This window comes from Oncorhynchus clarkii, chromosome 6 (assembly GCF_045791955.1).
Source record: "Oncorhynchus clarkii lewisi isolate Uvic-CL-2024 chromosome 6, UVic_Ocla_1.0, whole genome shotgun sequence".
NCBI lineage: Eukaryota > Metazoa > Chordata > Actinopteri > Salmoniformes > Salmonidae > Oncorhynchus > Oncorhynchus clarkii.
This window is the reverse complement of record NC_092152.1, coordinates 68010077-68036588: the sequence shown is the minus strand read 5'-3', so window position 1 is coordinate 68036588 and position 26512 is coordinate 68010077. Positions and strand designations below refer to the sequence as shown.

The 26512-nt window shown below is 43.4% G+C and overlaps 2 protein-coding genes and 1 pseudogene across 3 annotated transcripts; all 3 read right to left on the bottom strand.

The window, feature by feature from the left end:
• Positions 1–7234: 7234 nt before the first annotated feature.
• Positions 7235–11321, bottom strand: LOC139412196 (diphosphomevalonate decarboxylase-like). Its single transcript, XM_071159011.1, has 11 exons — positions 11134–11321; positions 10799–10869; positions 10577–10691; positions 10323–10469; positions 9969–10168; positions 9772–9846; positions 9431–9649; positions 8439–8554; positions 8256–8364; positions 7924–8002; positions 7235–7890 (listed from the first exon to the last, which is right to left on the bottom strand). Coding segments are annotated over exons 1-11 (1209 nt in total). The 5' UTR covers positions 11210–11321; the 3' UTR covers positions 7235–7888.
• A 2272-nt stretch (positions 11322–13593) lies between these two features.
• Positions 13594–22123, bottom strand: LOC139411516 (programmed cell death protein 5-like). Of its 2 annotated transcripts, XM_071157979.1 has the most exons (7): positions 21930–22120; positions 16946–16975; positions 16120–16163; positions 15766–15827; positions 15546–15637; positions 14759–14830; positions 13594–14683 (listed from the first exon to the last, which is right to left on the bottom strand). In XM_071157979.1, the coding sequence occupies exons 1-7, from the start codon at positions 21993–21995 to the stop codon at positions 14636–14638; spliced, it is 414 nt and encodes a 137-aa protein (XP_071014080.1). In that variant the 5' UTR covers positions 21996–22120; the 3' UTR covers positions 13594–14635. The 2 variants fall into 2 exon arrangements, with proteins under 2 accessions (XP_071014080.1, XP_071014081.1); XM_071157980.1 differs by lacking the exon at positions 16946–16975 and having other exon boundaries at positions 21930–22123.
• Positions 22124–23068: 945 nt separating this feature from the next.
• Positions 23069–24823, bottom strand: LOC139412195 (5-hydroxyisourate hydrolase-like; annotated as a pseudogene).
• Positions 24824–26512: the final 1689 nt, after the last annotated feature.

Sequence of the window (26512 nt, the reverse complement as noted above, 5' to 3'; positions counted from 1 at the left end):
AGTGTGTCCTCTCCGAGGCCTGATTCCTAACTTGATACCAGTCCATAAAAAATTCCCATTGACGCCAATTCCCAATTTACACAAAACCTAAGTCATGCAAGCTTATCCATCTCAATTTAGGATTCGGCCCTCAGCCAAAGGCAGTCGAGACTGAGCATGGCCTGGGTGGGGTTCCACTGTAGATCTGTTTTGGTTGGGGCTCAGTGGAACCATAAGCTAACCTGAGTGAGCTTAGCCCAACAGGCCTGAAGGAGGAACAGTAAGCGGATCTAGTCATCATTGGCAGTGACAGCGATGGGGTTGACATAGGCAGCCGCCTCCAGGTCCTCTGCCCGTTTCCTGTGCATCTCTGCGGGTGGGCGTGGTGGAGGGTTCTGGGGAGGGAGCTTGATGCTCTCTCCCACCGGCTTACGGGCACTCTCCTTCCAGGGCAGGATGGGCTCCCACTGCTCCCCTCGGATGGCCGCCTGGAAGACATACAGACACAATAGACAAAAGATCATTCAGGCTCCCTCAATAACATAGATAAATGGGTTGCTCTGGTGCTGCTCTCTAGAAGCATGCATGCAGTGGATTCCCAACAACAATAGGTGATAACAGCCAAGTTACTCCCCTGACAGGCTACAGTGCCTTGCGAAAGTATTCGGTCCCCTTGAACTTTGCGACCTTTTGCCACATTTCAGGCTTCAAACATAAAGATATAAAACTGTATTTTTTTGTGAAGAATCAACAACAAGTGGGACACAATCATGAAGTGGAACGACATTTATTGGATATTTCAAACTTTTTTAACAAATCAAAAACTGAAAAATTGGGTGTGCAAAATTATTCAGCCCCTTTACTTTCAGTGCAGCAAACTCTCTCCAGAAGTTCAGTGAGGATCTCTGAATGATCCAATGTTGACCTAAATGACTAATGATGATAAATACAATCCACCTGTGTGTAATCAAGTCTCCGTATAAATGCACCTGCACTGTGATAGTCTCAGAGGTCCGTTAAAAGCGTAGCGAGCATCATGAAGAACAAGGAACACACCAGGCAGGTCCGAGATACTGTTGTGAAGAAGTTTAAAGCCGGATTTGGATACAAAAATATTTCCCAAGCTTTAAACATCCCAAGGAGCACTGTGCAAGCGATAATATTGAAATGGAAGGAGTATCAGACCACTGCAAATCTACCAAGACCTGGCCGTCCCTCTAAACTTTCAGCTCATACAAGGAGAAGACTGATCAGAGATGCAGCCAAGAGGCCCATGATCACTCTGGATGAACTGCAGTTCAGGCCCCCTTGAACTGCAAGTTCAAGGGGGCCGAATACTTTCGCAAGGCACTGTATATTCTTATACAGTAATAACTCACACCCAATGGGATTATACATTCCTTTAACAGTTGATACCATTATACAAATGCCAAAAATCTGTATGATACAAGCAGGTGACGTTGTTTCGTTTCTATCGCTTACCAAGTTGTTGTATGGAGGCCAATAAGCGTGTCGAATTTGGTCAACAAAAAATGTAATGGCTTATTTGCTACGTGAGGTATATTTGATCGAATATAAGTTTCGTAATGATTAAATTGTTACGAGTGTACCGATATAAGTAGGACACGTGACATCCCGGCAATTTAGAGAAAAAACACTTTATATCAGAGTTTACATCAGAGCTCTTTTCTCTGTATACATCAATGATGTCGCTCTTGCTGCTGGTGATTCTCTGATCCACCTCTACGCAGAAGATACAATTCGGTATACTTCTGGCCCTTCTTTGGACACTGTGCTAACAAACCTCCAGACCAGCTTCAACGCCATACAACTATCTTTCCATGGCCTTCAACTGCTCTTAAATGCAAGTAAAACAAATGCATGCTCTTCAACCGATCGCTACCAGCATCTACTCTGGACGGTTCTGACTTAGAATATGTGGACATCTACAAATACCTGGGTGTCTGGTTAGACTGTAAACTCTCCCTCCAGACTTGCATTAAACATCTCCAATCCAAAATAAAATCTAGAATCGGCTCCCTGTTTCGCAACAAAGCATCCTTCACTCATGCTGCCAAACATACCCTCGTAAAACTGACTATCCTACCGATCCTTGACTTCGGCGATGTCATTTACAAATTACACGCTACTCAGCAAATTGGATGCAGTCTATCACAGTGCCATCCGTTTTGTCACGAAAGCCCCATATACTACCCACCACTGCGACCTGTATGCTCTCGTTGGCTGGCCCTCGCTTCATATTCACGCCAAATCCACTGGCTCCAGGTCATCTATAAGTCTTTGCTAGGTAAAGCCCTGCCTTATCTCAGCTCACTGGTCACCATAGCAGCACCCACCCGTAGCACACACTCCACACTCGGTATATTTCACTGGTCATCCCCAAAACCAATTCCCCCTTTGGCCACCTTTCCTTCCAGTTCTCTGCTGCCAATGACTGGAACGAATTGTAAAAATCACAAAAAAATCTCCCTCACTAACTTTAAGCACCACCTGTCAGAGCAGCTCACAGATCACTGCACCTGTACATAACCCATCTCTAAATAGCCCATCCAACTACCTCATCCCCATACTGTTATTTGTTTTCTCTCCTTTGCACCCCAGTACCTATACTTGCACAAGCATCTTCTGCACATCTATCACTCCAGTGTTTAATCGCTAAATTGTAATTATTTCACCTCTATGGCCTATTTATTGCCTTACCTCCCTTATCTTACCCCATTTGCACACACTGTATATAGACTTGATTTTCTACTGTATTATTGACTGTATGTTTGTTTATTCCATGTGTAACTCTGTGTTGTTGTTTGTATCGCACAGCTTTGCTTTATCTTGGACAGGTCGCAGTTGTAAATGAGAACTTGTTCTCAACTAGCCTACCTGGTTAAATAAAGGTGAAATACATTTTTTTCTCTCGAGATGGCTATGCATGAGGCTAGCAGCATCTCTCTTTCCATTGAATAAAGGCGGTTGACATCAACAACACTCAACGAATATAAAAAAATTGTAAAACATCATGAGATGTATCCACCAATCCAAAAAGAGGATAGGCAGAAGCTAGACAACCAGCTATGCTTATTAATCTGTGCCGTTTTGTGGACAACGACTCCATTGTTAGGGTAGAGAGACAAGTAATTGCGCTCCGAACACTTAAAAGACACACCCTATACCCTCAAATTAAGTGGACACTTCTGATGACGTGTTTTATTTCTACAATTTCCAAAAGATAACCAAACAAAAACATATTTACTTTTTATTTGACTTGTTTGTGCTGTCATGTGCATTAGTAGCACAATTTCTAACTTATTTGCATTTGTTTTTACTTACACGTGTATGTTGACTTCTCCATTGATGTTGTTTTTGAGTTTTCTGACTTTTCTTAGCGGATGTACAATCGTCGCGAATTGAATTGGGGAGTTTCAGGCCCCGGAGTGAACATAATTATACACTCGCAAAGCCGACTAAAAACGAGGGCTAAGGTGCTTACGTTGCAAATTCTCCCTTTCTTTGCTAATAATTTGGACCGCCACACCAAGGCAACTGGGATTCCCCCAAGGGCATAAGGCAAGGGTAAGTGGACGAGGGTGCATCTTTTAAGTGTTTGGACCGTAACCCTTGTCAGTCTATACATAATCGTTGCCTTAACTAACTTTGCTGCCTGACATGATTTGGTCAAAGGGGGAAACATTTACCTGTTGTAATATAGAGGCTCAACTTGCCCAGCAGACATAAATTGTCCAACTTGCACTTAAACCAGGGTTTCCCAAACTTAGTCCTGGGCCCCCCACTGGGTGCACATTTTGTTTTTTGCCCTAGAAGTCAACAAAGCTTGATGATGAGTTAGTTATTTGAATCAGCTGTGCAGTGCTGGGAGAGAGGGGCACAGGACCATGTTTGGGAACCCTATGTCACGTTCTGACCATAGTTTTTGTGTGTTTTCCTTGTTTTAGTGTTGGTCAGGATGTGAGCTGGGTGGGCATTCTGTTGTGTGTCTAGTTTGTCTATTTCTATGTTTGGCCTGATATGGTTCTCAATCAGAGGCAGGTGTTAGTCATAGTCTCTGATTGGGAACCATATTTAGGTAGCCTGTTTTGTGTTGGGATTTGTGGGTTATTGTTTCCTATGACAGTGTTTGTGCCACACGGGACTGTTTCGGGTTTTCACTTTGTTATTTTGTTTATGTATTCATGTTCAGTTTTTCTCATTAAAAACCATGGACACTTACCACGATGCATTTTGGTACGATCCTTGCTACACCTCTTCAGAGGAAGAGGAGGAAATCTGCCGTGACAGAATCACCCACCACAACAGGACCAAGTGGCGTGGTGACAGGCAGCGGAAGCAGGAGCAGCGCAAGGAGGAATGGACATGGGAGGACGTTTTGGATGGCAAGGGTTGCTACACATGGGAGGAGATCCTGGCGGTTAAGGATGACCTTCCATGGGAACAGGTGGAGGCAGCTAGGAGAGAGAACACGGCTGGCAAGGAAGCCTGAGAGTCAGCCCCAAACATTTATTGGGGGGAAGGCACACAAGAAGTGTGGCGAAGCCGGGTAGGAGACCTGCGCCAACTTCCTGTGCTTACCGGAGAGCGAGAGAGACCGGGCAGGCACCGTGTTATGCTGTGGAGCGCACGGTGTCCCCAGTGCGGGTGCATAGCCCGGTGTGATACATACCAGCTCCTCGTATCGGCCGGGCTAGAGTGGGCATCGAGCCAAGTGCCATGAAGCCGGCTCTACGCATCTGGTCTCCAGTGCGTCTCCTTGGGCCGGCGTACATGGCGCCAGCCTTACGCATGGTGTCTCCGGTTCGCCTGCACAGCCCAGTGCGGGCTATTCCACCTCGCCGCACTGGCAGGGCGACCGGGAGCATTCAACCAGGTAAGGTCGGGCAGGCTCGGTGCTCAAGAGCTCCAGTGCGCCTGCACGGTCCGGTCTATCCAGTGCCACCTCCACGCACCAGCCCTCCGGTGGCAGCTCCCCGCACCAGGCTTCCTGTGCGTGTCCAGAGCCCAGTACTCCCTGTTCCTCCTCCCCGCACTCGCCCTGAGGTGCGTGTCCCAGTACCACCAGCGCCGGCACCACGCACCAGGCCTACAGTGCGCCTCGCCTGTCCAGCGCCGCTAGAGCCTCCCGCCTGTCCAGAGCTGCTAGAGTCTCCCGCCTGTCCAGAGTTGCTAGAGTCTCCCGCCTGTCCAGAGCTGCTAGAGTCTCCCGCCTGTCCAGAGCTGCTAGAGTCTCCCGCCTGTCCAGAGCTGCTAGAGTCTCCCGCCTGTCCAGAGCTGCTAGAGTCTCCCGCCTGTCCAGAGCTGCTAGAGTCTCCCGCCTGTCCAGAGCTGCTAGTCTCCCGCCTGTCCAGAGCTGCTAGAGTCTCCCGCCTGTCCAGAGCTGCTAGAGTCTCCCGCCTGTCCAGAGCTGCTAGAGTCTCCCGCCTGTCCAGAGCTGCTAGAGTCTCCCGCCTGTCCAGAGCTGCTAGTCTCCCGCCTGTCCAGAGCTGCTAGAGTCTCCCGCCTGTCCAGAGCTGCTAGAGTCTCCCGCCTGTCCAGAGCTGCTAGAGTCTCCCGCCTGTCCAGAGCTGCTAGAGTCTCCCGCCTGTCCAGAGCTGCTAGAGTCTCCCGCCTGTCCAGAGCTGCTAGAGTCTCCCGCCTGTCCAGAGCTGCTAGAGTCTCCCGCCTGTCCAGAGCTGCTAGAGTCTCCCGCCTGTCCAGAGCTGCTAGAGTCTCCCGCCTGTCCAGAGCTGCTAGAGTCTCCCGCCTGTCCAGAGCTGCTAGAGTCTCCCGCCTGTCCAGAGCTGCTAGAGTCTCCCGCCTGTCCAGAGCTGCTAGAGTCTCCCGCCTGTCCAGAGCTGCTAGAGTCTCCCGCCTGTCCAGAGCTGCTAGAGTCTCCCGCCTGTCCAGAGCTGCTAGAGCCGCCAGAGCCGGCAGTCTGCAAGGATCCGCCAGAGCCGGCAGTCTGCAAGGATCCGCCAGAGCCGGCAGTCTGCAAGGATCCGCCAGAGCCGGCAGTCTGCAAGGATCCGCCAGAGCCGCCATTCAGCCAGGATACACCAGAGCCGCCATTCAGCCAGGATCCGCCAGAGCCGCCATTCAGCCAGGATCCGCCAGAGCCGCCAGTCAGCCTGGATCCGCCAGAGTCGTCAACCAGCCTGAGCTCTCTCTCAGTCCTGAGCTGCCCCTCAGTCCGGAGCTGCCCCTCAGTCCGGAGCTGCCCCTCAGTCCGGAGCTGCCCCTCAGTCCGGAGCTGCCCCTCAGTCCAGTGGGGCCCTTTGTTAGGGTTCCTAGGCCAAGGTCGGGGGCGAGGGTCGCCACTCAAAGGACGCTAAGGAGGTGGACTAAGACAATGATGTGGGGTCCACGTCCAGCGCCGCCACCGCGGACAGATGCCCACCCAGACCCTCCCCTATAGGTTTAGGTTGTGCGGTCGGAGTCCGCACCTGGGGGGGAGGAGGTACTGTCACATTCTGACCATAGTTTTTGTGTGTTTTCTTTGTTTTAGTGTTGGTCAGGACGTGAGCTGGGTGGGCATTCTGTTGTGTGTCTAGTTTGTCTATTTCTATGTTTGGCCTGATATGGTTCTCAATCAGAGGCAGGTGTTAGTCATAGTCTCTGATTGGGAACCATATTTAGGTAGCCTGTTTTGTGTTGGGATTTGTGGGTGATTGTTTCCTGTGACAGTGTTTGTGCCACACGGGACTGTTTCGGGTTTTCACTTTGTTATTTTGTTTATGTATTCATGTTCAGTTTCTCATTAAAAACCATGGACACTTACCACGCTGCATTTTGGTCCGATCCTTGCTACACCTCTTCAGAGGAAGAGGAAATCTGCCGTGACACCCTGACTTAAACAATGGGGGATGAAGCAGAAAGATCAGTTTTAGGCTATGCCTATTGGAATTCCTTACAGTTTTGTTTTCAGTAAAACATTTTTAGCTGGGGCAACTTTAAAGCAGACTCAACTTGCCCGACTGCTCAGTTCACTTTCCCCAGGCAATAGGGCAACCCTTAAGGTCCCTGCTACAACTAGGTTGTAGAGTTTTTGTAGTTTTACCTGGTTACCATCAGGAGAAAAAAATGCCCCCACCACTCTGGGACCTGTGGTGCCACCTCTGAAGATGACATGTAGGCTATATATCCAGCTCTTATACTAAAGCACTGACATTGTTCTCAATACTGCAATTTAAAATCCTTTTGAATGGTTAACAATTTCAATTAGATTCTTATGATTCACTCACTCTAAAGGTGACTGTCAACCATTATATTTTAATAACATGGACAAATCATGTACATAATTACATAATCTACTTGAATCAAATCAACAGAGTTTATAGTTATCAAAGTACTAAAACATTTCTGATCATTCTCACAAGGCATCTCTACATCTTTAACATTACAAAACATTTAATCCAAACTCGCAATAGGAAAAGTGTCCGAATGAAGCACTAGTCAACAGTGTTAGAGGTATTCAGCCGTGTGTGGTTGTTTCGCTCCAGTTAAAGGGGCAATCCTTAGTTTTGGTAAAAAGCTGAGGGATGGGGCTGGAGAAATGTAACCACTCTCAAAATTAGACAGTGCTATGGATGCAAGGACTGACCATGCATGATATCAAAATTATAGTTATAACCATGTTTTAAATGTTTGTTTACATTTACTTTGTTTACAAACATTGTAGTAAAACAAGCTTATATTTTGAGTTCTGATGGGGTACGACAGTTGAACTAAACTCATGCAGCATTTATAAGTTATCTTCTTCAATGGTTACATATAATACATCCAAAAATGGATATAGCAACTGCAGATTGCCCCTTTTATGACTACAGCTATACATATGTATCCAATTGATTGAATTGGAATTGTTGATTGTTAATATGTCTGGTCTTTCTTTGCATCAAAGAGTTCTGTCTCTGCCCAGCTGGGAGGCTGGCTTGTATCATGCACTCTCCTTGGGCAGCCCGTCAGATCCAAGCAGATGCTCACTAGGGTCCTCCACCATGCGAGGTCCAGGTCCAGCCTTATACACAAATCAGAAATAATCTCTCAGACAAACCAACTTAACATCACATCAAAATGTAGCAGATCCAAACATAATGTGTGTGTTTATAAGATCTGCATTCCTGGTGATTTCCCGTAAGCTGGTTGGAGAGAGCATCAAGCTCGCTCCCCAAAACCCTCCACTACGCCAACCTGCAGAGATGCACAGGAAATGGGCAAAGGACCCTGAGGGTGCTGCCTATGTGTATGTGCCTATGTATGTGTGTGTGTACCTTAGTGCTGATTATATAGCAGATTCCCTTCACCATGGGCTCCATACCAATGGCCTGCTTCAGCTCCTCAGATAGTGTTGTTGGGGCAACCGGAAGACCCTTTAGAAACCTGACGTGGGACAGGTAAAGTCACAGGAGGGAGTGTTGTCTGACTGTCTGAGTGTGTGTTTGTGAGAAACTCACTGTCCTCCATTGGTCTCTGGTGGGAAGAAGTGTTTGACCACCTGGACAAACTCTTCCACATTCTGCTGAAGAGTGTAGATCACTGCATTGGGACCTGCATCAAATGTGTATGCCACCTGGTGGAGAAGAGAAAACATCAGTCACTGCTTAAACTCAGGAAAATAACTCTGGATCAAAGTTATAGCTTTGTTACAGCAGTGTTATAACAGTGTCAGAAGGAGGGATGTGATGCTGCACTAGTCCTCTGAGACTCATGAAGAAGTACTAGGTCATAGACACGGTAAAGAGGTCAATAGAATGCAGAAGGATGGCGGATTGGTGCACATTCAACAAATCTGATCTAACAAAAGTGGATATTCGTCAAATCCGTCATGATCAATGTATTGTAACAGGCCCACAATGTGTTTACAAAGTCCGATTTGGATATACTTGGCTGTTTTCAATGCATAACATTTAGAAGTAGTCTCTTTTCAGGTTCAGAAGAAGTGACTGCTAAATGCTAACTCCCGTTCGTAGAAGCTGGTAGCATAGAGAAATCAGTGGTGGTAGTCAGTCTTTTTCTAACTGTAATGCAGTTGATTGGTGACGATGACATGAACATGTATTGTTGACATCAATACAAGCATTATACTCCGATTTTTACCACAACATAGTGTGAAATACACATAAACAATAGCCTAAATGTAGGCTAATTCCACTTAGGGGAAATAAGGAGGATTCTGGATCTTTCCATGGCGTTTCCATTGTTTTGGTCAAGTTCCATTGACTTCTTTACCACATCTATACTTGGGCTTGTTAACACATTTTCTGTTCTTCTTGAACTGTAGAAATACTACCAGTTTCATATCTCTATTACATAATCTCTGAATATCAACAATTACTGCACCTTGTTCTGCTTCTTAGCCTAGACCCCTTGTAGAACTGTCAATGTTCTATATGACTAGCACATGTCCATGACTAAAAGAAAGAACTAACTCCCTGATGGTGCTCACCTTTGTTTCCCTGTAGTGACGGTTATAGCGATGCACAAGGTTGATAACACGGCGCGACACGTCGTTGAGGTAGAAGATGGGTGGGTAGGTGTCCAGGCAAGTGGCATGGAACTGATTGCTGTCCTTCATGGTCAGTTCAGCGAATGCAGTAAAGTCCCTCTTATGTACAGCCTCAATCATCTCCTTCATCCTGGCTGGGACCACAGAGTCTGCCCGGTGCTGAGGGGGAGAGCGCAAGGGTTAAGGGTAAGGGTTAATAACATATAACTCTGTGTGTGTGTGTGTGTGTGTGTGTGTGTGTGTGTGTGTGTGTGTGTGTGTGTGTGTGTGTGTGTGTATACCTTCAGGAGAATGCTCGTCTCTACACTAGTTTGCATGCCAGAAGTGCTGCCAACTGGTTTCCTCTCAGCACTGACCTAAAAAGAGAGAGGGAGACAAAGAGATGGGGGTGTTGAGATTATTAAAGACATGGGAGAAATGTATATGCCAACATTTGCTACAGAAAAAGCCAACTTCAGTAATGATCAGAGAGACCTACCACCAGTACAAGGACCCTGAGCTCAGGCCAGTGAGTCTCTGGCTCCACCTGCTGGGCCAGACTGTCCTTGCCATCTCCTTGCTGGCCCATAATCCACTGGACGAAGCCCCCATGCATACTCCTACAGGCACTGCCTGAACCCTGCCTAGAAACCACAGACAACTCCCCCTCCACTCCCATCACCCGGGACAGGGTGTACACTGGAACAGGAGAGTGGAGTGAGGAGACAAGATGGAGAGACAAAAGGAAAAGAAGGAGTAAGCATAAAACTAGTTTCACACAAGCTTTTACTTCATTTGATCCATTTAATACTGTGTTAGGTACAAACCATTATGACGGGACACAGTCTCTTACCCAGACAGGCATAGCCGGCAGCAGAAGAGGCCAGTCCGGCTGCAGTTGGGAAGTTGTTGACAGAGCAGATGTGGACTTTATGGGACAAACCGGCCGTGTCTACATCAGCCTCCCCATCACTACGTCGCTTACGGGCCAGGCGGCGAACTGAGGAAGGAAACCACCAAAAACAACACATCATTGCTTGTCCTCCCCCTTTGCCCTCTTACTCTTCCCCCTCTACCTCTATCATATCATTGCATATAGTAACTGACTCTCCCTAAGGCAGGACTGTAGTCTGGGCTGGGTTATGTCCTCCTCTTTGCCGTTGAGCCAGATACGATCCTCCTGGAACAACCTGCTGCACGCCACTGTTGTGGTCGTCTTGAGCTGGGAGGAATAAGGACACAAGGCAGTAATCGTTAGTTTTTGTTGTTTTAACAAAGCAGTAATATTTAGCCACTTGCTGAGTGTCTGGTGTGCAGTATTAGTCTTACCTGGTCTTGATGTAATGTGACACTCAAAGATGAATTTATGGGTAGAATCAACTCTTCATCCCTCTTCCCCCCTTTGAAACAGCAATAACAACAAAGCATTTACAATTCAATACATAGTTATTTTCAAAGATTGTACAGAGAACATTATTTTCACATCATTGTGGCAATACATGTCATGTACCAATGCACAAACATCAAAGCCTGGCTACAGTGTGGCGAGCAAGCACTTTAAAGATTCAGTCAATGTTACAATTTACGTTACATGAAGCTAGATGTGGCCATCTAAGGACAGGCTACACTTGGTTGACTGAATCAGACGATCATACGATACTCACAGTATTTGATAACAGCAATATTCACAGGCGCACTGCATGTTACCATGGTGAGCTCTTTGCCGCTGTCCTCGGGCATTTTGATAAAAAGTAAAAACCCGTATCAATAAAATAACAAAAATTACTAGAAACGCGAGACTGTCTACTATTTTGAGATCCACTGATAAAGTAATGTTTGCACAACTTTAGCGCTTTACAAAACGTTTCTGTTGATTGGAGGGGTAGCGCACATGACTAAACCTCCCACCAATTAGAGCCACTCATGTTCCGTAACTGAAACGAGGCAGCCAATCATTTCGATCAGACCACGGTCGCCTGAAAATGAGGCCAGAGACACATTTAGAGGGCGTATCATGATCACAGTCATAAATGCCGTACAGTCGTGGCCAAAAGTTTTGAGAATGGGACAAATATTAATTTCCACAAAGTTTGCTGCTTCAGTGTCTTTAGATATTTTTGTCAGATGTTACTATGGAATACTGAAGTATAATTACGAGCATTTCATAAGTGTCAAAGAGTCAATATTTGCAGTGTTGACCATTCTTTTTCAAGACCTGCAATCTGCCCTGGCATACTGTCAATTAACTTCTGGGCCACATACTGACTGATGGCAGCCCATTCTTGCATAATCAATGCTTGGAGTTTGTCAGAATTTGTGGGTTTTTGTTTGTCCACCCGCCTCTTGAGGATTGACCACGAGTTCTCAATGGGATTAAGGTTTGGGGAGTTTCCTGGCCATGGACCCAAAATATCAATGTTTTGTTCTCCGAGCCACTTAGTTATCACTTTTGCCTTATGGCAAGGTGCTCCATCATGATTGAAAAGGCATTGTTTGTCACCAAACTGTTCCTGGATGGTTGGGAGAAGTTGCTCTCGGAGGATGTGTTGGTACCATTCTTTATTCATGGCTGTGTTCTAAGACAAAATTGTGAGTGAGCCTACACCCTTGGCTGTGAAGCAACCCCACACATGAATGGTCTCAGGATGCTTTACTGTTGGCATGACACAGGACTGATGGTAGTGCTCACCTTGTCTTCTCACGGCAAGCTTTTTTCCAGATGCCCTAAACAATCGGAACGGGGATTCATCAGAGAAAATGACTTTTCCCCAGTCCTCAGCAGTCCAATCCCTGTATCTTTTGCAGAATATAATTCTGTCCCTTATGTTTTTCCTGGAGAGAAGTGGCTTCTTTGCTGCCCTTCTTGACACCAGGCCATCCTCCAAAAGTCTTCACCTCACTGTGCGTTTTATTTTATTTTATTTCACCTTTATTTAACCAGGTAGGCTAGTTGAGAACAAGTTCTCATTTACAACTGCGACCTGGCCAAGATAAAGAATAGCAGTGTGAACAGATAACAACACAGTTACACATGGAGTAAACAATAAACAAGTAAATAACACAGTAGAAAAGAAAGAAAGTCTATATACATTGTGTGCAAAAGGCATGAGGAGGTAGGCAAATAATTACAATTTAGCAGATTAACACTGGAGTGATAAATTATCAGATGGTCATGTGCAGGTAGAGATACTGGTGTGCAAAAGAGCAGAAAAGTAAATAAATAAAAACAGTATGGGGATGAGGTAGGTGAATTGGTTGGGCTATTTACCGATGGACTATGTACAGCTGCAGCTATGCACTCACACCTGCCTGCTGCCATTCCTGAGCAAGCTTTGTACTGGTGGTGCCCCGATCCAACAGCTGAATCAACTTTAAGAGACTTTGAAGCCTTCTTCACAACAATTGAACCGCTCTCCTTGAAGTTTCTTGATGATCCGATAAATGGTTGATTTAGGTGCAATCTTACTGGCAACAATATCCTTGCCTGTGAAGCCCTTTTTTGTGTAAAGCAATGATGACGGCATGTGTTTCCTTGCCGGTAACCATGGTTGACAGAGGAAGAACAATGATTCCAAGCACCACCCTCCTTTTGAAGCTTCCAGTCTGTTATTCAAACTCAGCATGACAGAGTGATCTCCAGCATTGTCCTCGTCAACACTCACACCTGTGTTAACGAGAGAATCACTGACATGATGTCAGCTGGTCCTTTTGTGGCAGGGCTGAAATGCAGTGGAAATGTTTTTGGGGGATTCAGTTCATTTGCAGGGCAAAGAGACTTTGCAATTATTTGCAATTCATCTGATCACTATTCATAACATTTTGGAGTATATGCAAATTGCCATCATACAAACTGAGGCAGCAGACTTTGAAAATTAATATTTGTGTCAGTCATAAAACTTTTGGCCACGACTGTACAGTGACTGGATATGAATAGTAGTGTGGGGTATTTTTACCATATGCCGTATATTAACAGCTCTTGTGTTGTGTTCTTCTTGTACCGTCTGTGAAATTCTGTTATGTGACATTATGGTTACAAGGGAAGGAAAAACATACAGCCTGTGTAGTAGTAATCTAGTGTATAACAGGAGCACTTATTTTATGATCAAGAAGAATGACTCCTTGTCTGCTTTATCAATGCTGGCATTGATTTATTGGAGTGAACACTGAACATGAAACCAAATCTCCCATTAACCTATCTCCAAATATTCAGTTACATCTTGCTTGTATTACTATTACCTGTGGCAGGTGTACAATAGAAGCAACCATTCATATATCTGTGGTCTCACCATACACCTGTACAATAAGAGTGAAGCAGGAAGTTCTTCAAGTGCTGTCGTAGACTAACAACTGAGATAATTTAACAAATCCTGCTACAAATACATCTCAGCCTTTTAAAGCACATATCGCATACATTTCAGAAAATAGCCTTTGAACCTAGTGAGTCAAACCAACTATGTCAAGCCTATACATTTCAATGTAATGCAACGTATAGCCTAATACACGACCTAGGAGGCCTTGTAAAGAACATTGACTACATTTTAATAAAAACTATATTTGAGACTTTTTTTCTTACAACATTGCTCTTATGTGATTATACTTGCATTTTTTTGAATGAAAGCAAATATAGTGCAACCCCATATGACCAATCAATGAGTCTTAAAGCACTCAGCTCAAAGACAAACTATCATCATGATAAAACTGTGTTGATTATTTGTGGAATAAGCATTCAAATGTAAGGCTTTTTTATTTTTTAAATGTAAAACTGTTGAAGATACAGGTCAGCAAAAATGAATTAAAAAACAATGACTATACCCATGTGCTCTGTCCAGTTTGATGGTTTCACTATTGCTGAGTAGCAGCACACAGACAGTATTCACAAAGCAGTCTCGGAAAATGCAGCAGCAGGAATATACCCTAAGTTGCATTTTGTTCTGCTTCTTGTGGTGGAGAAAAAGTAAAACGTGGTGAAAATGTATATAAGAGAGAATATAGTAACGAGTTCCAGATGCACACAGGGGCTGATGTGGTATCCCAGGGTGCATCACTAACGCAGGGCCTTTGGCAAGTCAAAGATGCCCGCCAACGAACAGAGCCCTGCTCCAACCTATGTCCTGAATCCCGCACTAAGCCAGCCGTCTAACTGGCTCCTGGGCTCCTTTCAACGCATCAATCATCCTCCTCATCATCTGAGTCCATCACCTTTCGTCGGTTGAACTGTGGGTAGGAGGGGGCACAGTCAGTTAAAAGCCTGTCGGAAATCGTGAAATTGTATTTGATCCGTGGACTCACCTTGACAGTTGTCTTTTTTTCTGTTTGCTGACTAACTTTTTCTAAGATGTCGATCAAACCAGTCTCTGAAATCTGAAAGAGACAATCCAAATGTAAGGAAGAGCCAATAGCAGATGGGTCAAGTCAGTGCTTTTCATAGGGAATTTTTCTTAGCGTTTAAAACTCTCCGATAAAATATAAGAAAAGAAATCTGAAAATATTATGTGAATTCACGAGGAAGAAGTCACTAGTGAAGAGGAAGAACCGGCAGGCCTTTTTTTGTCCAAAGTTTTAAAAATAAATAAAGTGTTTACAAAACATTAGGAATGCCTGCTCTTTCCATGACAGTCTGACTAGGTGAATGCTATGATCCCTTATTGATGTTACTTAAATCCACGTCAATCAGTGTAGATGAAGGGGAGTAGACAGGTTAAAGAAGGATTTTTAAGCTAAGAGACAATTGAGGCATGGATTGTGTATGTGTGCCATTCATAGGATCAATGGACAACACAAAACATTTAAGTGCCTTTGAACTGGGCATGGTAGTAGGTGCCAGATTTTTGCAACGCTGTTGGGTTTTTCACACTCAACAGTTTCCTGTGTGTATCAAGAATGGTCCACCACCCAAAGGACATCCAGCCAATTTCACACAACTGTGGGAAGCATTGTAATCAACATCAGCATTCCTGTGAAACACTTGACACCTTGTAAAGTCCATGACCCAATGAATGAAGGTTGTTCTGAGGGCAAACACAATAATAAGGTGTTCCTAATGTTTTGTACATTGCTTTAGGTCCAGTTCTCTCACCTTTCCTCCCAGCTGTCCCATGCGGGCCATCTGTATAAGGTAATTCTCCACTGCTTTGGCCTTCTCTGGCTTCACCAGAGCCAAGTTACTCACTGCAAAACAACAACACATAGCAGACGTTTAGGCAATGGTGCCACCTATTGCTAACTATGTGTAGGTACTGAATGTTCCAATATCAGATCATTGATTCGTTCAAACCAGGGGGATATGAAAGACCTACATCTGGCGCGGGCGGACTGGTCTAGAACCTGAGCCAGCATGGAGTTCCTCATCTCTGTTTCCCTGTGAAAAGACCGAACAGAAGATTAGTTAGGCCACAATGGCTGCATTTACACATGCAGCCTGTGTTAACGAAGCCAATTGTTTTATCACATTTACTAGCTTTATAAATAGTCTGTCACATAGTTCTTCATAAACCAGAGCTGCAAACTGCAGGTCAAGACATGCAACATTAGCAAACTACTGTGAACTAAACCAACATCAAGGGAGACATCTGTGTCTCTGAAATGTAGCTATACTCAGCGCTGAGTTGTGAATGCATGACGGGAATAAAAGATAGATAATGAAAACTAACCTCTGTTTGGCCTCCTGCTGCCCTTGCTGGTCATTTGAAGAGTCCTGGGAAGCGAGGGGAGAAAGAGACAGTCAGAAAGTCCACACATTACTCCGCCTTTTTCTTAATTGCATAAAATAAATATTTATTTTTAAACAACAAGAGAACAGACCAGCCACTGGATACGGGCTATTTGAGAGAATGTGTCTTTTATTTGCATTAGCCAATAGGCTACTGTATCACACAGCCATGCTGAGAGCGCAAATCAGCTCTCTCTTGAAGAGTAGCCTATCCTGATATTGATATTCATGTTTCACACCCATGGCAAAGCGTTATAAAACAATGGGATTAGATCCTTGAACAACACAGTTTAACCTGTACCAAAACGTGGTTCAGAAAACAACCCGTTGCCCCCTCCCCTATCCCTACTCCTTTGGAGCTTGCAGATCTGAAGGAACCTATTGGTAGACTGGGTGGAGCCATCCCTGTATTGATTACACCTACTCAGTTCCTTCAAATCTAGCCTACCTCGAGGACAGGGATAGGGAGTTGGATTGTATTAGAGTAGAATAGAAAGTTAATATTTACAGGTTTCTGGAAAATATTTTTACACAAAAGCTTTCAAAATAATACAAGCTTGATAACCATGTCCCAAACCATTCACAATACTCCACGGTCTGGCATTCAAACATTTTATTGCAAACATACTTGGGTCACATTTCTCATGGAGCACAAGCAGAACTCCCAGACATGCTGCATTGCTCAGTCCAGGTGATTAATATTACAGCCTTTTGCCATGTCACCGCCATCACACAATGTGCAGTACAGTAGCTGTACAGTAGCTTACCCCCGGATTCATTTGGTTCCAAGACAGACTCTGAAAAATTAGCAACTCAAATTCAATGACAACATCTCTGTTGGATGAAAGGATTCCTAGTGTGACTATGTCCATCCCATTCCCAATCTTTTGATTGATAATCTCTGTCATCATGTCACTCATATTTAGGTATAACCCATTCATAGAGCTAACAACCTTTAGCGCCTATTGAGGATAGTAGGGGTGCACGATATATCGGTGAACATATCGGAATCGGATGATATTAGCTAAAAAATGCCAACACCGGTATCGGCCTATGTCTAGTTTAATGCTGATGTTAAAAACCGATGTCAAAGATACCATGCATACCTATATAACTGCACGTAAAATTGTGCGCTACATGTGCAACACAGCATTCCTAACCTAGCCTACACAATGTCTGCTGTGTGGATCGAGCAGTCAAAAAAGTTGAGCAGTCATTCGAAAGACTAAGAACATTTCAGCGAGACAACTCAAAGGCGAAATCCATTAAAGCCAAGATAATGGGATTAATTGCCCTTGACAATCAACCGTTCTCTGTCGTGGGTGATGTTGGCTTTCGCCGACTGGTCGAGCACCGGTACACACTACCAAGCGCGCTATTTGTCAGATGTTGCCCTACCAGAGTTACACATTGATAGCGTCACTGCTATTAGCTTCACAACATACATACTATGGAACGCCGTTTGGGTCTTTGCGTGTCAAAGAATATACAGTAGCACTGTCAAAGATGTACAAAAAGTCTGCAAACAAGCAAACCCTGGCCACAAACGATGTGTTTACAATACCACGTTGGTAATAAAGCATAATTTCTTCGATCGCAACCTCTGGGGTAGTTAGCTTTAGCTTGGTACCTAGCTAGCACTAATACAACCAGCCTGAAAACAATGACCAGTAGAAACAAACTGCAGTCCTTTTCATTATTCTTAGCAATGATTTAGGAATCCTTGTGAGTAAGTATTAGCTAGGTTGCCACTTGTTGTTCGCCTATTGAAATTGAACTTCAGTTCATGAAAATAAATAGCTAGCCAGCTACTTAACCCTGTTGCCCAAAGCTAACGTTATAAGCAGCCAGCTAGCTTCAACTGGCTAGTGAGGCTCGACCGGACCAGGTTGTGTTGTGACGCTAGCCACAATAAGGATTAGGCACAATAGTGGAATTTGCAGTTTGCCTTCAAAATAAAAGTATGTCATTGACAGTGATACAAATAAATACAAATAGAATTATGCCATACTTTTATTTAAGGCTAACCGCAAAGTCCACTATTGTGGCTAATCCTTATTGTGGCTAGCTTTATTTCTATACAGGCAATGGCGACCCATGATATCTCTAAATATATAATTATTTATTTTTTGGGCTGTTTTACATGTTATTTTTGCATTATTACGTGTCACATATCAGTTTGCAAACAATGTCATGTTTTGCTTTCTTGAGTAAGGCAGCTCCAAAATGCAGGTGTTTCAGCCTAGCTAAGTGCTTTGTGGTGGAGTGGCAGAGCAGAAAATACTGAGCGTAGGGGTTGGTAATCTTCACTAGTTGCGGCGTGATTGGCTCAGTGTTCTGTCACTCATGGGGACAAGAAGGCTCAAGGTGATTGGCCACAGATACAATGACGTCAAATCACGTCCAATCAAAGCTACGGTAGATATAACATGTCAACATCATACTTTCAAAATCTTAGCTAGCAAGCTAGACAAGCAGTCATCATCATGAATCACGTCGACACATCTACTGGCAAATCCTTTTCAAGCCTTGTCATATGAAGAGAAATTATAGAAAAGACGCGTTGGTGCTCATCGGCCATAAATATTACACAACAAATTGGAAATCGCAAATTCATCAATGTGTGATTTGGAAGGAATCAGTGGCTAACTGCAAGCGTTGCAAATAAATCACAATGTTGCTTCCCCTGCTAGTCGGTGGAGAGGGTGTGTGGTCCAAGTCTGAGTTAAAGGGTATCTTTTCCAAGCTTAAAAGGAGAAACATTCACACGCAACACCATGGGCCAGAAAAGGTTGAATTACATTGGCCATACCATCAATCCAGCATGAGTTCTGCCGCGTTAAAAACAACTGGAAACTCGGGAGGGGGAAATCTCAGACTTCAGTGAGTTCAAGACAACTGGGAACTTGGGAAAAAAATGAGCTCTGACTGGGAAAAAAGGTTTTGAACGGTCATCCAACTCGAAATTCCAAGTCGAGAACTCTTTCTAAAGCTCCGACCTGAAGATCACTGACGTCATGATTCAACACTGTTTTTTTCCCAAGTTCCCAGTTGTCATAAAAGCACCATAAATCCAGACTTTGATGACAAAGTTTCATGACAAAATTTGCCCACAAGGACTGCCGCGCCACCTTCCTGTTCATGTGAGCACAGCACAATGGTGAATCCAAACATGTATTTTATTAAGCTGCATAAATTATGCAATATGCCAATGAGATATGCTTAATGTAGCTACGAAAGTAAATACTGAGTGTATGTTGTGTAGTAAGCCGTTACTAGTCCATGTGCCTCACCCTAATAATTTGGTCCATTTCCCCTTCATAACTTAGCCTACTGTTCTGACTTGGTGGTGCACATGTAGCCTATAGCCTGTTTTAGAGAAATGTCATCATTGAATATTGTATTAGCTTTCATTGTCTGCTTATATACCCCCTTTATTTATCCTAAGGTTCTGACTTGGTGTACAGGAATAATACTGTAAGAATGGCCCATGTTCTGAAATCTGTTGCTGTACATTTCAAAAGTGCTGAACAAATAGTTATATTGACTACATCCATCTTACCTCACTCATTAATGTCTTAGTCGAAATTACGGATTTTCTCTTATCCGCTCGTCATTCCTTTAAGCCATAGTTCGTACATCTCAATTGTCAGTAGAAACCACATTTGTTTAAGCAAGTCAGCCATATAAGCTATGCTTTTAAAAAAGGCAGTAAATGTGGCCAAATTAACTGTTTTGCTGCCAGACAAGGCTCAGCTGATAGCCAGGTGTAGCCAGGTATAGCGGTGGTAAGGATTCACCCCATGGTGCTGAAAAGAAAGCTCTGCAGTTGGGACTGATTTATGTAGGCCCTAACAGTTTGTGGGTAGCGTTTGTCACCGCTATAGTGCAATGAATATATTGTTTAGTGTTGTGGCTTTGCTGGCATACATAAAACATCATAATAATGAGTTTGCCCCACCAAGATTTACATGCTAAAATCGCCATTTTATACAGATAATCAATCTTTACTTGCAACTCTTTCATTTTTTAAAGGCCAACTTATCATCAATCCAAATGCCTAGCTACTTATAAATGGGGACATAGCTCATTTTGGGCTCCTCTCAAGGTCTTATGCATCAATTTTACGAGACCTGGAGAAAAACAAACGTGGTTTTATCAACATTTAGCATTAATTTAAGACCGGCGAGCGATTCTTGAATTGAATCAAAGCCAAGGTGAAGGTCATGAATGGCCTGCTGCACTGAGGGGGCACGGGAATAAATAACTGTCATCTGCATAGAGATGTAAGCCCCAGTTATTCTTCTTCTTCTTCTTCTTCTTCTTCTTCTTCAGGGACAGACCAACATTATTCATGTAAATAATGAACAGTAAAGGGCTTAGTATTGAGCCTTGTGGCACTCCTTTGGTTATGTTAAGAAAATTAGACTGAACTCCATCAGAAGATATACATTGACTTCTGTCGTGCAGTTGCCTGAAAACCGGACGTTGAAATGCATTGAATTCTAAGTTGGGCAGAAATGAGCGGTTCAGCGGTTCATGTTTCCTCTCACGGCCTCTACAAGCTAGAATGTTGAATAAAATATTATAGTGTACTTAACCGGTTGTCCGTTAAGCAGTAGGAGTGTGAAACAATATATCCACAGGAAAGTATAATTACATAAATGTTTCAAAGCACTGGTAATGTGTTCGGACTTCTATCACATGAAGCATGAGCAGAACCATGTAAACACATGCACGATGTCAGCAAGTACCCACACTTCTCGTGCATGTATTTTTATCTTCTGTGACTGTTTCAGGTGATAGAAATCTGAGAAGCGCTTGTTGTGCTAATTAGCTCTCTGCGCTTTGAACACCTGTGCGTAAACAGAAGGACGCCAAAAACGTGTTGTCACTGAAAAATACTATCGGCTGCAACTGTGCAACAGAATACAGTAATGTGTACATTTTGCATTTGTGAAATTATTTAAATGTGATTTGAAGGTTGAGGGCTTTATGTTGAGGGCTTTAAGTTCTGATGGCTATTTTGGCTGCCACAGCCAACTCACCTCTAAACAGAACATGTCCTTGTGTGATTTTAGGCACCAATATTGGGCTAATCTAGGTATATCTATTCAGTAAAGTGTTCTGCTTAATGAGTTGTAGAAATCAGTGCCAAACAGGCTTGCTAGATAATCCAGACAGAGGGTGGGCTACTCACAATGGTGTTCAGTTTATTGTTACAAACTAGGTCTGAAAAACTGACATTCACACTACTCTCGCACATGTTCACCTAAACACCTGGGCACATGCACTCGCACCAGGGGAGTGGTAGGGCGGGCACGCGATTGTCAACCCCAGAGGAGTGGGAGACGCAAGTGCCAAAGTCAACTAGTTAGCTGATCATTGTCCTGTTCATTACTTAAAATGTACGTTTGTTCGTCTATTCATAAATGCTGATTACATTATATAGCTTACTAGCTACTGGTAGTATAATTCGTTTCTCACTATGGCATGAGTTAGCAAGCTAACGTTAGCTAGCTGTCTAGCTACAGTATCTTATAACTACTTTCGCTAGTTAACTAGGTATAGAATTATCTGGCTGCTATGCAAACATGCAATGAACAGTAATAGAGAATTCGTTAGGTTAAAATACTCTAAACTTGAACTATAAAGATATCACTAGCTTGCTAGCTAGCGACAGACTGAACAGTGGATCTCCATATATGGTCGGAACTATGCATTTTTGGTCCCCTCAGGTTCTCTCCTTACCCCATGTTTTGACTGCAGTTCGGCCATGCGTTGCCGCCTGATAGCCTCCAATTCGTCGTCTGCCATTGTGTTCGAATTGATAGAAAATAGGCTTTATCAATGGTAAAATAAGAAAATCTCCCTTCACGAGTCTTGTGGAACTGTTTCGTTAGGGGCCGGGCCCTGTTTCAGTATAATGTAATCGATCTCAGAATAATCCAATATGCATCCAGAATAAAGCAATCGAGCCACAAAAGGATGATCTAGGTAGAAATGATGAGGGGCTGGACACCTTCGGCCAGCCCATCAACCAGTCAGTCACACTTACAACATAAAATATAATTCATGTAATAATACAAAAACATAAGATTGTAATTGTTTATTTTGCAACCCCACTGTCCAATAAAGTGTATACGTTTTGTTAATATCAGATCAAACTTTTTAAAAAGTGTTTGCTGTCATCTAAAGGCCGGTGAAACAAATGACTGGGATCTCAGAGAATGTCTACTCTCTATCCTTTCTATGTACCACATAGAAAGGATAGAGTTCTTGTGTTCTGTACTCAATAACTATAATAGTATAACTAGTATTACAGAAGAGAGTGCTTTCTTAGGTACCTATTGTAACTGAAGGATGACTTTCAACCACCTGAATAGGCCCAGGTGACAGGTGCGGGTCACAGTCAGCCCGGGGAGCATTCATCAGGACACAACGTTTTGAAACGTTCAGAAGTTTATTCTTCATAACATATTTCTATCTGACATGTAGAACAAGAAATCATGTCAACTCTGGTCATGGCATTTCTATCTGCAACGTTCGACAATGTTTAATCTCTCGTGGACAGACTACGTAAACAGAAATGGTTCCGTAGATCTGGCATGATACAACGGGATGCATGAGATAATGAGCAGCATTAGTTCCAGTGCTTTGAATGAATCACAAATCGAATTTTGGAAGGAGACATTTGAACCACAGACTTGCAAAGCGAGAAGGGTGGAGCTCTTTGTTCCGGTTCCGATCTCTTCCTTTTACACATATGGACCCGGAATTTAATCAAGCATCTGACAATTAGGCAAGACATCAGTTCTGGGTTACCCGGGATTAGACAACGTTTGGCAACTGAACATGGCCCAGGTGTGAGATGGTGAGTGACAGACTCTCTAGCTTCCCTGGTAGGTAGTGTAGGAGAAGCGGCTGCAGAGCAGAGGAACATGGAACTTCTGACTGTGGTCCGTTATGATGAAGACTATCTGCAGATAAACACAGACCACCGATGTGTTAGTAACCACTCAGCCAACCAATAGGAGTTACTGAATCATTTAGCGTTCAGTTAGCGATCGCATAGCTGACAAGGAAATAAACATAAGCTGATTCTGTAGATATAAAGAAATGTTTATGTCTAACTTTATATGTCCAACAGTTATACATTTAAATACACCTATTATTTATGATAAAAGCATTGAAGACTGTCTTCAACTAACCTCGACGTATGGGTAGAAAGGCTGGAGTGATATTTTCTCTGGTGATTAGTCCTGGGCAGCGCCCATCATCATTAGTAGTCCTGAGAATAAATTATTTTAAATTCTATAAAATACTGAATACATTCGACATTGGTTTGATGTGATCCTGAAATAAGCCTTGGCTCCTTAACATTACTACCGGTATATATTCATATTTGATAATATTATGCAGCCCTACTGAAATTGGCTGTAGGGGTTAATCTGAAATTGTTAAAATAAATACTAAATGTATATTTGTCAATCAAATTGATTATTATGGAGCTGCTAAGAAATTATTGTGTTAATTTCCATTATATGTCTATGTTAACCGGTGCTACAGAACCCTCTGTGGTGAGGTTACCCTGTGGTGAGAAGGTTCCAGATTGAAGTGGAGGGATCCATGCGATGCAGGCTGAGGGCCACGTGGGCTCCAGGGACGCCCATCCCGGTGTTCAGTACGTGAGTGGTCAGGGGCAGTATGGAGCTGCCATCTCTACACTCTACAGCGCATACACCGACAGCATAGTGAGTAAGCATTATGGACATATGGCTACTGTAACTTTGCACAATATATACAGAACGCTGTAGGCGAACTGTAGCCTATAAATGATGTATTATTTGGGTTAAAATAGATGGTAGGCCAAGCTGAACCCTTAGTGTCTATGAGCTGAACAAACCCAACATTTGTTATATTGACCATCTTTTACTTTCGCTTTATTACTTTCATACATTTCATAACAATCCTGCAGACAAACGAATGTCACACGCCAATAATGTAGGTTTATAATATTGTAATACAAAAAACACTATTTCTAAAAATCAAAAGCAATATATTAGCCTACCGTGTATTCACCCCCCCAAAAATAATAATTTATGTGCTGTAATCTGCTGGTACTCATGCGCGCTGCTTTCAAAGTCATCCCAAACCAGTTTCCCCCTCTAGTGAAAAGTATGGCATTTACAGTGAATTAACTGTAACAGATTTTAAGCACAAGTTCAAAACTCACAAGGTTATTCATATGACTAGGGCTGCTGTTTGCTGTTGTAATTTACATATCTCGTTGGGAGGAACATCAGAATTTATTAATGGTTAAGAGTATGCAAACATCCCAGTCACAAATGTCCCTTTAACATTTTTGGAAACAGGCTTGGGTCAAAGTGCGTTTTAGCACACTTTAGATAAGTCCTTAATAATGATAATAGTGAGGATTTTAGGCCTAAATGTCAGTATTAGCATAATTGTGTAGCCTAACATCGGTTCAGTCAGGGTGAATAAACATATCGCCTACTGCTCTACACAGGGGAGCAAGCTTAAAAACATCCCAACACTGGGATTAAGTTGCTTTATTTCCCTTTCAATCCAGTTTAGAAGCTAGTTGTATATAATGAACTGTGCATTCAGAAAGTATTCAGACCCCTTGACTTTTTTCACATTTTGTTACTTTACAGCCTTATTCTAAAGTTGATTACAAATATTTTTTTTCCCTCATCACTCAACACACAATACCCCATTATGATAAAGCAAAACCTGTTTTTGTTAGAAATGTTAGCAATAAAAATAAATAATTTAATTGAATTACATTTAATTTACATAAGTATGCAGACCCTTTACTTAGTACTTTGTTGAAGCACCTTTGGCAGTTATTACAGCTTCGAGTCTTCTTGGGTATGACACTACAAGCTTGGCACACCTGTATTTGGGGAGTTTCTCCCATTCTTCTCTGCAGATCCTCTCAAACTCTGCCAGGTTGGATGGGGAGCTTCGCTGCACAGCTATTTTCAGGTCTCTCCAGGGATGTTCGATCGGGTTCAAGTCCAGGCTCTGGCTGGGCCACTCAAGGACATTCAGAGACTTGTGCCGTAGCCACTCCAGTGTTGTCTTGTCGGTGTGCTTAGGGTCATTGTCCTGTTGGAAGGTGAACCTTCGTCCCCAGGCTGAGGTCCTGAGCACTTTGGAGCAGGTTTTCATCAAAGATCTCTCTGTACTTTGCTCCGTTTATCTATCCCTCGATCCTGACTAGTCTCCCAGCTCCTGCCTCTGAAAAACATCCCCACAGCATGATGCTGCCACCACCATGATTCACCGTAGGGATGGTTCCAGGTTTCCTCCAGACGTGACGCTTGGCATTCAGACCAAAGAGTTCAATCTTGGTTTCATCAGACCAGAAAATCTTGTTTCTCATGCATGGTCTGAGAGTAATTTCGGTGCCTTTTGGCAAACTCTTAGCAGGCTGTCATGTGCCTTTTACTGAGGAGTGGCTTCAGTCTGGCCACTCTACCATAAAGGCCTGATTGGTGAAGTGCTGCAGAGATGGTTGTTCTTCTGGAAGGTTCTCCCATCTCGACAGAGGAACTCTGGAGTTCTGTCAGAGTGACCATTGGATTCTTGGTCACTTCCCTGACCAAGGCCCTTCCCCCCTGATTGTTCAGCTTGGCTGGGCGGCCAGCTCTAGGAAGAGTCTCAAGGATGATCAATGGTAACAGGATGCACCTGAGCTCAATTTCGAGTCTCATAGCAAAGAGGGTCTGAATAATTATGTAACATTTTTTTAATATATATTTTTTTATACATTAGCAAACATTTTAAAAAAAATGTTTTTGCTTCGTTATTATGGGGTATTGCGTGTAGATTGATGAGGAAAAAATTTTATTTAATACATTTTTGAATAAGGCTGAAACTTAACAAAATGTGGAAAAAGTTAACTGGTCTGAATACTTTCCAAATGTACTGTATGTAAACTTTGTTGAAACTCCACTGTCTGTATTCTGTCTCTAAATGTTGTCTATCACTAGCTGCTGCAACACCATATCACAGAATACAATTCTGAGTATGTGTAAATGTACTTCGCAAATAAAGGTGATTCTGAGAGATAAAAAGCATCTTGCTCTCCCCATCCTCTCTGTAACACTCACATACTGTACACACACAGTTTACACAAGTTCTGCTGTGTCTGATATTGAGCTTTACAATGTTTGTTGTTCAGGCAGCATTACACACACTACAGCATTGCCTTTCATCCTGTTTCCCTTTATTAAACACACAGACACGGGAACCAAGCAACTGATTCCTATTTTCCCTAACCACTAACTCTAAATCTAACTCCT

Excerpts from the sequence above, each read along its gene's own strand:
- LOC139412196 (XM_071159011.1), bottom strand. The coding sequence starts at position 11,209 with ATGCCCGAGGACAGCGGCAAAGAGCTCACCATGGTAACATGCAGTGCG. Across the intron at positions 10,870-11,133 it reads TATTGCTGTTATCAAATACT|GGGGGAAGAGGGATGAAGAG; the intron begins GTGAGTATCGTA and ends GCTGTTTCAAAG. Across the intron at positions 8,003-8,255 it reads GCTATATAATCAGCACTAAG|GCTGGACCTGGACCTCGCAT; the intron begins GTACACACACAC and ends TTTGTGTATAAG.
- LOC139411516 (XM_071157979.1), bottom strand. The coding sequence starts at position 21,995 with ATGGCAGACGACGAATTGGAGGCTATCAGGCGGCAACGCATGGCCGAA. Across the intron at positions 16,164-16,945 it reads GGAACCAAATGAATCCGGGG|GACTCTTCAAATGACCAGCA; the intron begins GTAAGCTACTGT and ends CTCGCTTCCCAG. Across the intron at positions 15,828-16,119 it reads CAGCAGGAGGCCAAACAGAG|GGAAACAGAGATGAGGAACT; the intron begins GTTAGTTTTCAT and ends GTCTTTTCACAG.